Here is a 14373-nt window from a genome sequence, read left to right as displayed (position 1 = left end):
CTTCACTTTCTCTGTCACCCCTTATGAGAAAGCAGATGGGTTGGTGTAACACTTGATAGCTTTTTATTACACAGCTGTGTGTATCTCCTAGGCCATTCAATTGGCCTTGTTAATTTAAATATCTTCTATTATCACTCTTGAGCTAACAAACTCTTCCATTTGACTAAATCCACTTGTCACCAGGGAGCACTATTTTATTTGCACTGTAGGTATTGGCTGCCTCTGGAGGCTACCGTGGCAGTTTGGTTTTCAAAATCTGTCAGCCCAGAGAAAGTCATTACCAGAGGCCCATGGCCACTCAAGGAACTCTTGTTCACCTCAGAATGATAATATATATTAAAAGTCAGCAACACCAGGAAGTTTCTTTTGACACAATGGCTTTTGTTTCAACTTAGCAGCTGCATCTTATGGACTAGTACCAATGGCACTGCCTTTCTTTTAGTGACTCCAAGGCTGGTGCTTGGGAATTCCACATCCCAAATCTCTAATGATGCTCACGTTTGCAGTCCGACCACCTTGCAGTTCAGCAAGTAGCATCTGCTCATCCCTCCATTCTCAGAAGTGGGATCCGGTTTACCACAGCCAGAGGGTTAGTATGTTGACAATTCAATGCAGCAATCTTGTGTGAGTGCCTCCCTCAGTTAAGACCCTTATTAAGAGGACACGGGCCACGGAGAACTATCAGACTTGGTTCCTCACCCTCCAGGGTAGTCTGGTGGCTGGGACCAACACATCTACAAACCTTCTCAGGCAAACTGGCTGTGACCACTCTATGAGTAGAAATTCAAGCAGAGTGCTGTGAAAACTTGAGGAAGGAAAGACAAGATGATCTTGGGAGAGGTGGAAGTTGAGATGGACCCTGAAATTGTACAGAAATTTGATATGAGTGGGGAAAATATTTCGGTTTGCTGAAATCACTTGGACCAAGGCCTGGAGACCAAAGGACTACAAAAGAGTATGGGTGCAGCTTTGGAAGAGGAAGAAGTGTAACAGAAGATGAGGCTTTGAGGTAGCTAGAAGCCCTGTGATAGAGTCTTGAATGCCTGAATGAAGAATTCGCTTTTAAATCTGGACTTGTTGAGAAGGCCATAAAGTCATTTTCCCACATTTTTGTTTTCCGTCTCGTTATGTGTTTTTAAGGCATGGAAATGACACATTAACCTGTTTGTGAGTGAGGTATAAGAGCAGCGTATGTAGCACAGACGAGAAGAGGGGGGAATCCAGAAGGCTGTTAACGAGTCTATTGATGGATATGAACAGAAGTCAGATCTAATGCCAGAGTGGACTATTCTTCACCCTAAATATTCAAATAAAACTGATGTGAATAAGAGACTCTTAATCTTACAAAACAAACTGAGGGTTGCCGGGGGGAGGAGGGTAGGGAGAGGGTGGTGGGGTTATGGACATTGGGGAAGGTATGTGCTATTGTGAGTGCTATGAAGTGTGTCAACCTGGCAATTCAGACCTGTACCCCTGGGGCTAATAATACATTATATGTTAATAAAAAAAACTAAAAATTTTAAAAAATAAAAAATAAAAGATTTAGGGGTTAAAAAAAAACTGATGTGAATACAGATGTGCAGAAACCGTTTAGACCTGGTTCCATCTCTCTGTTTTGGGCTATTGGTGATTGTACACTGTAGATTATTGAAGAGAATTAGACTGCTAGAGGGAGACAGCATCAGAAACATCTCCTCTCATCTCTTACAAGACAGACAGAGCTGGGAGAAAATATTTTTATCTTGGAGCTAATAAAACCTTGGTTCAGAAGAAACATTGTTTGTCTCTGGTCATGCTAGATACCAGACATCCCTTGCCTGACTCCCATGGCAAGGTAAATGCTGTCCACTCTGCAGCATTCTCCTAATCACTTGCTCTGCTGAGGTGATCCATGTGGCAAACGCCATCTGCCTTGCCTGGAAGTTTATTAGAACTACAGAATCCCAGGTTCCACCTACTTAAGCCTAGTTCACATTGCATTTTATTTTTCTTTTTTCTGTTTTCTCCAAGTTTTGTGTTATTATTATCATGAACATATAATGTAGTATTTGTTTCAGGGGTACATGTCTGTGATTCATCAGTTTTACACAATACATAGCGCTCACTACAACACAGACACTCCCCAGTGTCCACCACCCAGCCACCCAAATCCTCCCATCCAAATCCACTCCAGCCACCTTCAGTTTGTTTCCTGAGATTAAGAGTCTCTAACGTTTTATCTCCCTCTCTGGTTTTGTCTTGTTTTGTTTTTTCCTCTCTTCCCCTATGATCCTCTGCCTTGTTTCTCAAATTCCACATATCAGTGAGATCATATGGTAATTGTCTTTTCTCTGATTGACTGATTTTGGTTAGCATAATACCCTATAGTTCCATCGACATCATTGCAAATGGCAGATTTCATTTTTTGATGACTGCATAATATTCATATATATATATATATGGAAAGATGTGAGATAGATAGATCTATCTATCTCACATCTTTATCCATTCATGTGTGGATGGACAGCGTTGGTGGTATAGTGGTGAGCATAGCTGCCTTCCATGTGTTGATGGACATCTGTCGATGGGCTCTTTCCATAGCTGGGCTATAGTGGACAGTGCTGCTTTAAACATTGGGGTGCAGTTGCCCCTTCAGATTACTAAATTTGTATTGCATTTTAATAAGATTTCCAGATCATTTCTGTGCATGTTACATCTGAGAAGTACTGGTCTGTCCTCTTAGCCAACAGTTCTTTGCCTCTTCTATGTTATTTCAGGACTTAGGGTTCATGCATATGGGAGAAACAGGGTTGAATAAAGGGGAAGAATCCTGGTAACCATAACCCAGTCTAGTTTATATGGTTTTAGACAGAACCATGTAGAGAATTTAAGGCAGTGTCTGTCACATAATGGCAGTTGCTATTATTGTTGTGGCTATTTTTATTATTATAATATAATTATCATTATTATTTATTATTAATGGTTTCTCTTACCTAGAGCATCAGCTTAATTGCTCGAGCTCTATAAACATAAGGAAGCTTAAGAAGCACATCATGGAGTTACACTTAACAGGAACAGCCACTAGAGCTCTCCGCTTCCATACAAAGACCACAAATACTGAGTTTTGCAATGAAGTCCAAAAAGAGAAATTATCTTTAGAACACAGAATCTAACATTTTACTTGGTTATGATCAATTTCAATCCTCTTACAAAAGATTTGAATTTGAAAATGCTAATAACATTAAAAAAAATATGTTATCTTTGATGTAGGAGTTGAATGCCAGACCACAACTTGATGGTGTTCCTTACTAAGATGCCACTTGGTAATCAAGTCCGACCTACCCTAGGCCGATTATTTTGAGCTTCAAGGCTGAGAAATGATTTGATAGCAGAGCATTTGTGTCTAGCAGTCCATCTAAAGAGGAGAATAAAGAATAAGATGCAATTAAGGAGTCAGAGCAATCACTCAGAGTGTCTTTGGAACACTTTCTTTGCTGACTTTGAAGAGTTATAGCTGACAAGTGAGTTTCTCTCTCTCCCTTTTGAAAAATCCTCATAACTAATTGGCATCGATTGTATTCAGTCTTGCTCCTTTGCACAACATACAGGACTCTGTATAGAAGGACATCCATTCTGACTGTGGACTGATAGACTTCTAATTGTGGTCATTGCATTAGTCATGAGAAAAAGCTTGCTTTTTTGTTGCACGTTTGGTCATGCTACTTCCCTGAAATGTTTGTCTGCCTTAAAAGGCAATTTGATCTCTGTTGTTATTGCAAATGTTTTTCTTCTCTTCTGGAAACTTTTGGAGGGAAAAAAAAATTTTTTTTTAATCCACTAAAGAATAAGATCTGGTTCCCAGGGACTATGTTCTCAGACACTTACCTAGGAACATAACTAGAGCACCCTAAAATGTGTGAATAGTTCTAGCATTTTATGGAGTCATTACACTGTGTGAATATTTTTTATATCCTGAAAAAAAAGTGTGTCTGGTCAAATAGGTGTGGGAAGTGCCAAGGGTAAGTAACATTAAGCAAATTCTTTATTGAGGGGTATTCTGAAGTGTACTGTGCTAAAGGTTTGTGACAATAAGAGGCTGCCCAAAATATGTAGGTACTCCCAAATACATTTACTGGAGAACCCTGTTCCATGAGGCACATCACAGGATTAGTGTTCCCCAGAACGTAAATTAAGTTTTAATTATAGTTACTTATATACTGTTAATAGTTACTACATAAAATTTTAAATACTGTTAGGAGAGTGACATGCTAAAATTTTTACAATGAGGTGCCCAATTCAAAAAAGCTTTTAAAGTACTGTGATAGTGGGGCACCTGAGTGGCTCAGTCTGTTGAGTGTCTGTCTTTGGCTCAGATCATGATCCCAGGGTCATGGGACCAAGCCCCATGTCAGGCTCCCTGTTCGGCAGGGAGTCTGCTTTCTCCCTCTGTCACCCTCTGTCACCTCCCCCATTCATTTTCTCTGTCACCTCCCCCATTCATTTTCTCTCTCTCTCTCTCATTCACTCTTGCTCTCTGTATTTCAAATAGATGAATACAATCTTAAAAAAAAAAAAAAGCACTCTGATAGTTACATAAGAGGAAAGAAAATTTGAAATAAGACAACCCTTAAAAAATCGAAACCATCCAGAACTAGAGTGGATTGTCCCAATAATACTAGCCCAAAATTCTCAAACATCACCAATTGGTTATGATGATTGAGAATTAAAGGTTTAAAACAACTACAAGGACACCTGGGAGGCTCAGTCGTTTAAATCTCCTACTCTTGATTTTGGCTCAAGTCATGCTCTCAGAGTCATGATCTCAAGGTCATGAGATCTAGACCCACCTCCTTCTCAGCTCACAACCAAGGCTGCTTGAGATTCCCTCTCCCTTTGTCCCTCCCTGTGCCCCCTCCCCACCCCGTGGGTGGGTGCTGTCTCTCAAGTAAATAAATAAATAAAATCTATAAAGCAACTATAATGTTACTATCGCTACTTGACTACAATGGGAGATAGGAAATAGATAATTACCCTAGAATGTTTAACAGTCCAATTGGGGAGCAAAGTTTAAATAAATAACAAGAGAACATTAAGTCACTTTAATTTCTTACTAGGAAAAAAAATGATGGCATTGATAATTCATTTCTTCTCAATGTTCTCACCAGCCCCCATTTAATATCCTGGTATAAGTTCATATTCCCTACACAGTAAAATTCTTCTAACATGAAATATTTATTTAGTAGATAAAAAAATAGACAAGTAGACTGACACTAAAGAGTTGAAAAACAACTTTTTAAAATGCCATGTTATGTAATAAGATCATGTCACAATTGTAAGAACATGTTCAGTTATTAAGTGAATGTTTTTAAAATGGCATATCTGCTTCTTAGATCTCATATAGTATATATTTTTATCAATATTTAAAAGAAAGCATATCTATCATTCATATATAGATTTTTAAATTTACATGTTTATCTAAATTGATCAAAAACTTTAACATTTTATATAGTTTTAATTCCTTCAGGTAAATTCCAGTGAATTTATATTTTGGTTTATTCATAGGCCATTTGAAGTTATGTGGGTTATGTTTTTAATGATAACAATACAATTTAATGACTCGGTTTCTGGAATCCCATGAATAAAATATAAAAGATGAATTTAATTTGCAAGACATTAATGAGAAGCTTCAGTGCATCTCCTCCTGATATCTTTTAAGAGATATCTAATTATTTTTCACTCATTAATATTATGAAAGCTGTAAAAGTCAGGTCATATATATTTTCATATGTCTTATTTTTTAATCATTTTGAGAGACTGTTAAATATTTCTTCCAAGAAGATGAAGATGAAGAAGAAAAAGAGGAGGAGGAGGAGATGGGGAGGAGGACGAGGAGGGGAGACAGAGGGGAGGAGGAGGAGGAAGAAGAAGGAGGAGAAGAAGGCGGAAGAGGAGGAGAAAAACTAGATCTGCTTTCAGATTATCCTACACAGTATACTGAGCTGGCTTGTGAACTTGACCACCCTGGCACTGTCATGGATTGTTGGTCTTTCATCTTCAGAAATCAGTGATGCAAGAGCATACATTTGCTGTCCATTGACAACATTCTATACTTGGTTAACCCAAAATGAAGTCAAGAAGATTGGGATTTTTAAGATCAGCAGTAACCAAGAAGTATTACAATGTGCTGCTCCATTATGTCAATTCAAAATCTTAGATATCAGAATAAACTTCAGATGTTTCATTTTCAACTTCTAAACACCTTGGAGGGTTCTGTATCATTGAACACCCAATTTTCTCATTGTGTAAATGCATTCATGTGTTCATGAAATAGAAGCAAAGTGACATGCAACTGAATATGAGTTTTTAATTCATTTTAAATAATTCTTATTTGAAAAAGTATAAGCTAACTTTTTGAGCGTTATCTACCAGGTACTATTGTAAGCATTTTATAAGTAACAATGCATTTTTCTTGCAAAACAACTCTATGAAGTAACTTTTATTATTGTTGTTGTTATAATTTACAGAATTAAAATGGAGGACAGAGAGATGTTAAGCAACTTGCTGAATTATTACATAAAGATAAATACATAATGAAGAATCTTTGGATTTTTCTTTTTTTTAAGATTTTATTTATTTAGTGCTTGCTTTGGCAGCACATACACTAATATTTTATTTATTTATTTGTCAGAGATAGAGAGAGTGAGCACAAGCAGGGGGAGCAGCAGGTAGAGAGAGAAGCATTCTTCCCAGGGAGGAATTAGGCTGATGTGGGACTTGATGCCAGGACCCTGGTATTATGACCAGAGCCAAAGGCAGACACTCAACCGACTGAGCCACCCAGGCAACCCCCTTTGGATTTTTCTTAAGGGCTATGTTATCATTGGGTAACTTTTTTTTTATTCACTCAGAAGATATTTATTTAATATAGTTCTTTGTAGGTACCATATTAGAAGCAGGAGACAGAAGTATAAACATGAACAATACCTCCTCAATGCCAAGCATCCAGATAAGCAACCATCACCCAAATCCACACAGGTATTAAATAATTAATGTAATTCAACAATATATCCCAAATGTCTCTCCTCTACCAAGTATTATCTAGCAAGCACTTTGTCAAACAGCTGGCATTTTGACAAAGGCTATATTCAATAATAATATTTTTACCTATTAAGCAATTAAGCATCTCCTATACAACTGTATTGAAACACCACAGATGTTCCCAGGCTTCTGCTATAGAGGGCTTCTGTGATAAGGTTTGTAGCGATGAACAAAGTTGAATAACTCTCATTCTCTTTTGAAGATGGACGCATTCGACACTTTTTTTTTCCTTAGAAAACTATGGAATTCTTGTTTCATAAATACTTTCTTTCATGTTTATATACCACAAATCCAATTTTACAATGCATTTCTAACTAGCTAGCTTGATTCTAAGAATGAATTGCCTTTCTTTTATTTTTTTAAACTATCTTATCAAAGGTGGGATTGTTAGGGGTGCCTGAGTGGCTCAGTCGGTTGAACATCTGCCTTCAGCTCAGGTCATGATCACAGGGTCCTGGGATTGAACCCCACATCCTGTTCCCTGCTCAGCATAGAGTCATCTCCTCCCTCTCCCTCTGCTCCTCCCCCTTGCTTGTGCTCTCTCTGTGTCTCTCTCAAATAAATAAATAAAATCTTTGTTTTTTAAAGGTGGGATTGTCATTGACTAAACCATTTCATAACTGAGAGATGTGTGCCAAAAAACAATGAGAAATGGGATTATATTTGAGATGAAGTCCTGGATGGTGAAGATTCCCATGGCCACTTTAAGAAAGTTGCAATCACAGAGAACAAAAGTTATCCTTTGGGACAAATACTTTAGTTCTTAAGATTGGAGAGAGAATATTAATGGAGTAGATTAAAGGAGAATGAGAAGAATCTGTGTACTGTGCCATTCACTTTATACCTGGACTTCCCTTTAAAATTATGAGTAATTTGCTTTTAAGTCAAAGTTTCATAAAAGAAAGACATTCTCTAACAAAATGAATGGCTCCAAATGAGATCATGCTAATAAAAATGTTGGTGATGTATAATCTATTAAATTTTCAAAATTTTGATTATAATATCTGTCCTGCCTACCTCCTAGACTTTCAACTCTCTGGATACAAAATTTCTTTGAAGGAGTAAATATGATATACAATATAATTTATGCTTCACAGGAGGGATCTTGTGGGAGTGGGTATATTGTTTATAAATATTAATGTTTACTGGATTTCATTGCATGCTTCCCTGTATTGCTATTTATAATCTAATATGTGCCTATTCATTGCAGTTATATATATGCTTAGTCATTAAGATATCTGTGCTTATTCTACTCTGCCTCATGGATTGAAAGTATCATTATAACAGAGAGCATGTTTTTATTATGCAGAGTTCTAGCCCCAGTAACTGTGTACTGATGGACATAGTAGGTGCTCAATAAATAACAATTGAATAAGTAGAAACAGGCCTCCTAAATGCAATGTGTGTTTATAGTGCACACAATACATCTGTATTTACATATTAAAACTATTAGAATTACTGCTGTTTGAGGTTATTGGGAGGGGGTATTTTTTGGAATTTAGATCTACTGCAGAATCAAATTTGGACATCATGTCTATGTATATTTAAAAAAAGATGACTCACTTCATAATCACTACTCTTCTGACTTGAAACCAAATATATTGTAATACAAAAATTTTATATGGGGGGGGTTTGAAGCATTCAGTACTGCACTGATAACTTAAATGATATTTTTCTCTGCTTTTGTCTTTACTTAAAGTACCATCCAGGGTCATGTAACAATGTGATAATGTTTGAGAAAATGAGATTCATAATCAGATGAACCAAGGTGCAGTTCGGAACTATATACTATTTCCTACTTGCAAGCTGTTAATTTTACTAAACTTTTACAGCCACCTGTGAGCTTAATTATACTCCTCTCAGGAGACTGTTGGGAAAACTAAATGTGATATAGTTCAGGTGCTTAGCAAGATACCCAATAGAGTAGCCTTTAGCTGTGGCTGTTATCGTTAACATAGTTCATCTTTTAAACAAGTATTTTTTTTTCTGTTTTGTTTGTTTTGTATATCTGTATATGTGTGTGTATGTGTGTGATTTCTTTTACAGATGGATATACCACAGATGACATTGAGTTTTACTGGCGTGGGGATGATAACGCAGTAACAGGAGTAACAAAGATTGAACTTCCACAGTTCTCTATTGTGGATTACAAACTTATCACCAAGAAGGTTGTTTTTTCCACAGGTTTGTATCAGGGAAGACGGTTAAGGGAAAAGGGGCTTCCACATAATTTGCAAAAGAGTCTATTTATATCGCAATTGGGTCCCAGGGAAAGATGATGACTAGAAGATTTAGATCTGCTGCAAACTTTCAGAACACCATCAAGCTCATTGCTCATTTGGGACCCACGCATTTTTTTCCTGGGAGCCACTCCCAACAAAGCTGAGGGGGTTAGTTCTACTCCTCTCACCTACCAAGAATGGACTAATGGTTAGAGACAGAACACAGAAGGAGAAATAAAGACCCAGGTCAGAGTTGTTTCCCCAATTTTATGCATTCTACGGTACTCCTCATAATCCTTTGAAAAATACCGGGAAGAGTCAAGTCAGGAAGAGAATTCCACATTTTCCTCAAAGGTTAAGAATTTCTTTATATAACCTTACCCCTTGTTTTGGAGCTAAAAGCCCTTCCAGCTGTTGAGATTATCCTGATGCTTTTCCATTGTTCCTCTTCCAGCATCGAGGCTTTAGGTTGTCAAATTTGGTTCTATCAGCACAAAATTTTAACAACAAAAAAAAGCTCAGGAAAGTAATACTTTGCTACATACTCATTAAGGGGGAAAAAAAAAACAATAAACCCATATGAATATTTCTTTTTATGATTTCCCCAGGCACAGAAATAACTAGTATTGTAACTATACATTTTAATCCTGTAAGGATTCAGGCACTTCCTTTCCTGCAAACTTCTTCAAGTAAGAGTTGTATGACTTCGTAAGAATACGAAGCCTCTAGCTTTAAAAAATAACAGAAACTTTTCCTAAATTTGAGGTCCTCTGGATCCCTAATACTGTAGAAATGAATTCATACTTGAAATATTCTTACTTCAGTATTATGACACTTACTAGAGCCCAAGATGGCTAGACAGGCTTTCTTTCAATATTAGTAAGAATATCACTCCCCCCACACACTATTTATCAATGTGACTTTTTATATTCTATGTTCAGTTACATGTCTTTTTTAATTTTTTTATTTTTTAAAAGATTTTATTTATCTATTTGTCACAGAGAGATCACAAGTAGGCAGAGAGGCAGGCAGAGAGAGAGGAGGAAGCAGGCTCCCCACCAAGAAGAGAGACCCATGCAGAGGCTCGATCCCAGGACCCTGAGACCACGACCCAAGCCGAAGGCAGAGGCCCAACCCACTGAACCACCCCGGCGCCCCTACATATCTTTTTTAAAGAGAAATTCCCCAGATCATCATAATAGAAGGACCTAGCTACAGGAATCTGATCCTTTAGTTTCGTCTCCTACAAATACCCTTTGAAACCAGTGATTCTCCACTGTTCGATGGGTCAGAAATCCCTTTAGAACTCCGGTGGAATCAATGGAATTAGAAACAAGTGTGATCCATACATGTGAAAACCTTCACAGCACTTTAGGGAGTTGCTATATACCTGAAGCCGTGTCAATGATCCTGGAATTACAGTGAATTCTGGGGCTTGGGAAGAGATTACTAAAATATGATCAGACTTTGCAGCCTTATTCTTACATACAAAACCTAAAAATCTTACAGGATAGGCTTGTTGAGAAACAGCTGAGGGGGAACAAAAGGGCTGTACCAAACTATTTTGTCTTCATAGTTGTAGAGAATGAGTGTCTTTGATCCAGTGCCAGAGGCTGAGCAGGGAAGAGCTGGAATTCTTTTAATTACTCAGGAGTGTGGGTGTACTCAACACCGAGTGACTCTTGCTAATTAAAAGCCCAGTGTTCTCAGACTACTTTTGCAGGAGAAAGTGCCCTTCACCAGAAGCTAAGATTGAATTTAAGAAAGATATACAAACTACTTATGGGCCTTAAAGGGAAAGTATCTATAAATATTGATTGATAATGATGACGTTCTAAAATTGCCTTCTAGGTTCCTATCCCAGGTTGTCCCTCAGCTTTAAGCTTAAGAGAAACATTGGTTACTTTATTCTGCAAACATACATGCCTTCCATCCTGATCACTATCCTCTCCTGGGTGTCCTTCTGGATTAATTATGATGCATCAGCTGCAAGAGTGGCATTAGGTAGGCCATTTTCTAACTGCTTATGGAGCTTGACTCTATGTGTCTACATGTGTGTGCTTATGTGTGTGTATGTGCATGCACGTCCACTCACATCCTTTCCTTACCCTGGTATTTATGATGCATGACAAGACTGGACTGTGCGCTTTACAAGAATTTGGCTGTGAGACTTTGGGTTATCTGATTCAGCATTAAATCAATTAAATACAAATTAAAACTCTTTCATGTCAAATTTAGTTAACCATATAGCAGTAAGTAATGAAATTATTCCTGTCAATTTGATATTTTTACTGAAGCATAGTTCATGTAATACCACCTGATAATTGTCCAATTTGCATTGGTGCTTCCTTACCTAGAAAGAGCTCCCTTCCATCTTTTTCTTTTTAAACTCTCTGAGCTGAAGACAAGGAAATGTATTATGTAACTATCAGATAACTAAAAAGACTTCTAAAGTCTTATTAAGATTTTGGAGTAGCGTGGTAGAGGACAGAAGACAACAAAGTAAGATTGCTGGGAAATTATTCACAGCATCGCTTATCTTATGCTTGCTTTTTTTTTTCCCCTTATAACACCAGAGGAAGAGAATAAATTATATTTCATGAACATTTTTTATGTTACTAACTCCAGATATAGTAAATTATGATCTTTTACACAATTTTTATTATTTCAACTTCTGACTAAGCCCTTTAAAATGTTGGGCTGTTAACTCCTCCACTGTGATATCCCAATCCAATCATCACTTCTTTAGAGAAGTCATTCATTTATTCATTCCACAAATATTTGTTGAACACCTACTATGTGCCAAGCATACTAGACACTAGAGATAAAGCAGCACTCTTCTGGAAGATACAGTAACAGTAAAAAGACAATAAATTTATTTTGCTTATAATGTGTGAGCTCTATAATACAATAAGTCTATAGAGGGAAATACACAAGGTAAGGGTTGGATATGCCAGGTGGTGCAGTTTACAATAATCATTGTAAACTTCATTCAGAAATTATCAATGGAACTAAGACTTCAAGAAGACAAACTCACTTAAATGTCTAGATGGGAATATTCTGGCCGACTACAAATGACCTGAGGTAGGAAAGTGCCAAGGATGTCAGCGAGGTGGCCAGTGAAGTGAAAGCAAGAGAGAGTTCCGGGGTCAAGATAATGTTGGAGAGAGGGAACTGCAAGATTATGAAGCAGTTCCAGGGCCATGATGAAAGTTCTGCTTTTATTCTGAATGAAATTAGAGAGTCACTGAGTGAAGACATGTCATGATTTGATTTCAGGTTGAAAGGGATAACTCTGGCTGCTCTGTTAAGATTAGATTGTGGTGATTCGAGAATAGAAGGGAGAAGTAATGATCTCCTGCACTAGGTCTAGTCCCCTGTGATATATTCTCTTAAATACTAGAGAACTTCCTTTTATAGACCAGTGCAGTTATAATTATATTTATTTGGTTTGCGATGTCCTTTTTCTTCATGGTATTGAAAGGTACATTGAAGAAAGGTCCATATCTAATTTTGCTTCCATTATACCTGTGATATCTCATACAATGAATGGTGTTCAGTAAATATTTGCTGAATAAAGTAATGATTAGAATTTGTTAATATCCTCTTATTCCAAAGTGAAAAGTCTGATGTCATTTTTATGTTTATTACAGGAATAATAAATTATTCACTTTTTAAAAGAAATTTGTAAAATAGTCAGAAATATCTTAAAATTAGATTGAGATAAAAAGCAAAATCAGCACTGTCAGTTTTATGACATACATGTCGAACAGGGTACCCTGCAGTTGAAATAATGAAAAGATAAATGAAACTGGGAAGTGTTCAAAATGACTGATATTATAAAAAAAGATACAAAAATTCTAAAACACCTAAAGCAAGAACAGGGTTTTTCTGGCCCTGCTCAGAATTAGATTTTAGGGCAAATTTTAGGGCAAATTTATTTTTTCTATAGCTGTTTTATGAGCATGTAGAAAAACAATACAAAAATTGGTATCTTTTTAGAGCAACAAAATTAAATCAGAAAACTTACACTTCCAAAATATCATAGACATGAAATTTAACTCAGCTTTCTGAGTCAGAAAGACCCCTATTCAAATGTTGATCATACAATTCCCATCTGTGTGATCTTGATCTCTGGGCTCTATTTTTACATCATTATTTTGCTACAAAACTGGACCTTGCCATACTCAGGACTTTGGACTCCCAGTGCTTTTACCCAGCATACCTTCCAATTGTAGAGGGAAACTACTCTTCACTCTTGGTGATGACCACTCAGTGGAATGAACAATTATAACCTGACCCAGTATGCCATGTCCCATAATCTTAAAATGCTTCTATACTGTTTATTGTGCATTATGTGCCTAGCTGCCCAATCCAGAAATACGAGGGCTAGGCACTGGCCTCTCTGTTACCCATCATTTCCAGCTTTGATGTTTTTACAGTCATTTGTCTGTATTATCTATATAATGCATTCACTGATTTCAGTACTATTGTGATTGTTTTAATTTGTTTTCTCTGTATCACTTAGATAATTCTGAAAAAACTAATAGCTGGTATTCTTTATTCCTGTCTTGTATGCTTTCCTTCTATCCTCCACATGAGTACCAGAGTGATTGTCCTAAACACAATCTGTCCCTTGCTTCCCTGCTTGAAGCTGGTCAATGGCCCCACCTCACCTTCAGTTTTAAGTTCAGACTCCCCAGTTAGGCTCTGTATATATGGCTCTCCATTATGCAGCGTTACTTAGTCTTCACTCTCCTCACCATGCTTCCTGTCATATCCTATAATGTACCGCATTCAATTCCTTGAAATTGTTTTGATGGGCCATATTCTTTCTCCTCCACACACAAAACATACCTTTATAAAATCTCTCTCTACCATACCTTGAGCTCTAAATCCTTGATCACTTGGGTATCTCCCACTCATCCTTCAGGACTCAGCTCCAGAGTCTCCATCTCCTGACCACTCCTGCTGCATCATGAGGCTCACCTAGGGTCTTCTCCATATCCTCAACATTCACCCTATACAGACGTCTGCCATGTCATCTAATTCACATCTCTAGCCCCTCACTAGA

General features: G+C 37.2%; 1 protein-coding gene across 3 annotated transcripts in view; it reads left to right on the top strand.

Moving 5' to 3' along the window:
- Nucleotides 1-14373, top strand: part of GABRB2 (gamma-aminobutyric acid type A receptor subunit beta2) — a 236006-nt gene that overhangs the window by 184307 nt on the left and 37326 nt on the right. For all 3 annotated transcript variants that reach the window (XM_032851728.1, XM_032851730.1, XM_032851729.1), the window contains exons 7-8: nt 9124-9261; nt 11151-11303. In XM_032851728.1, coding sequence (XP_032707619.1) covers nt 9124-9261; nt 11151-11303 — 291 coding nt within the window. The remainder of the gene's footprint in view (nt 1-9123; nt 9262-11150; nt 11304-14373) is intronic.

This window comes from Lontra canadensis, unplaced genomic scaffold (assembly GCF_010015895.1).
Source record: "Lontra canadensis isolate GAN:19392208 unplaced genomic scaffold, GSC_riverotter_1.0 scaffold5, whole genome shotgun sequence".
NCBI classification, from domain to species: Eukaryota; Metazoa; Chordata; class Mammalia; order Carnivora; family Mustelidae; genus Lontra; species Lontra canadensis.
Note: the sequence above shows the minus strand (reverse complement) of the source record. Positions and strands in the feature narration are given on the sequence as shown.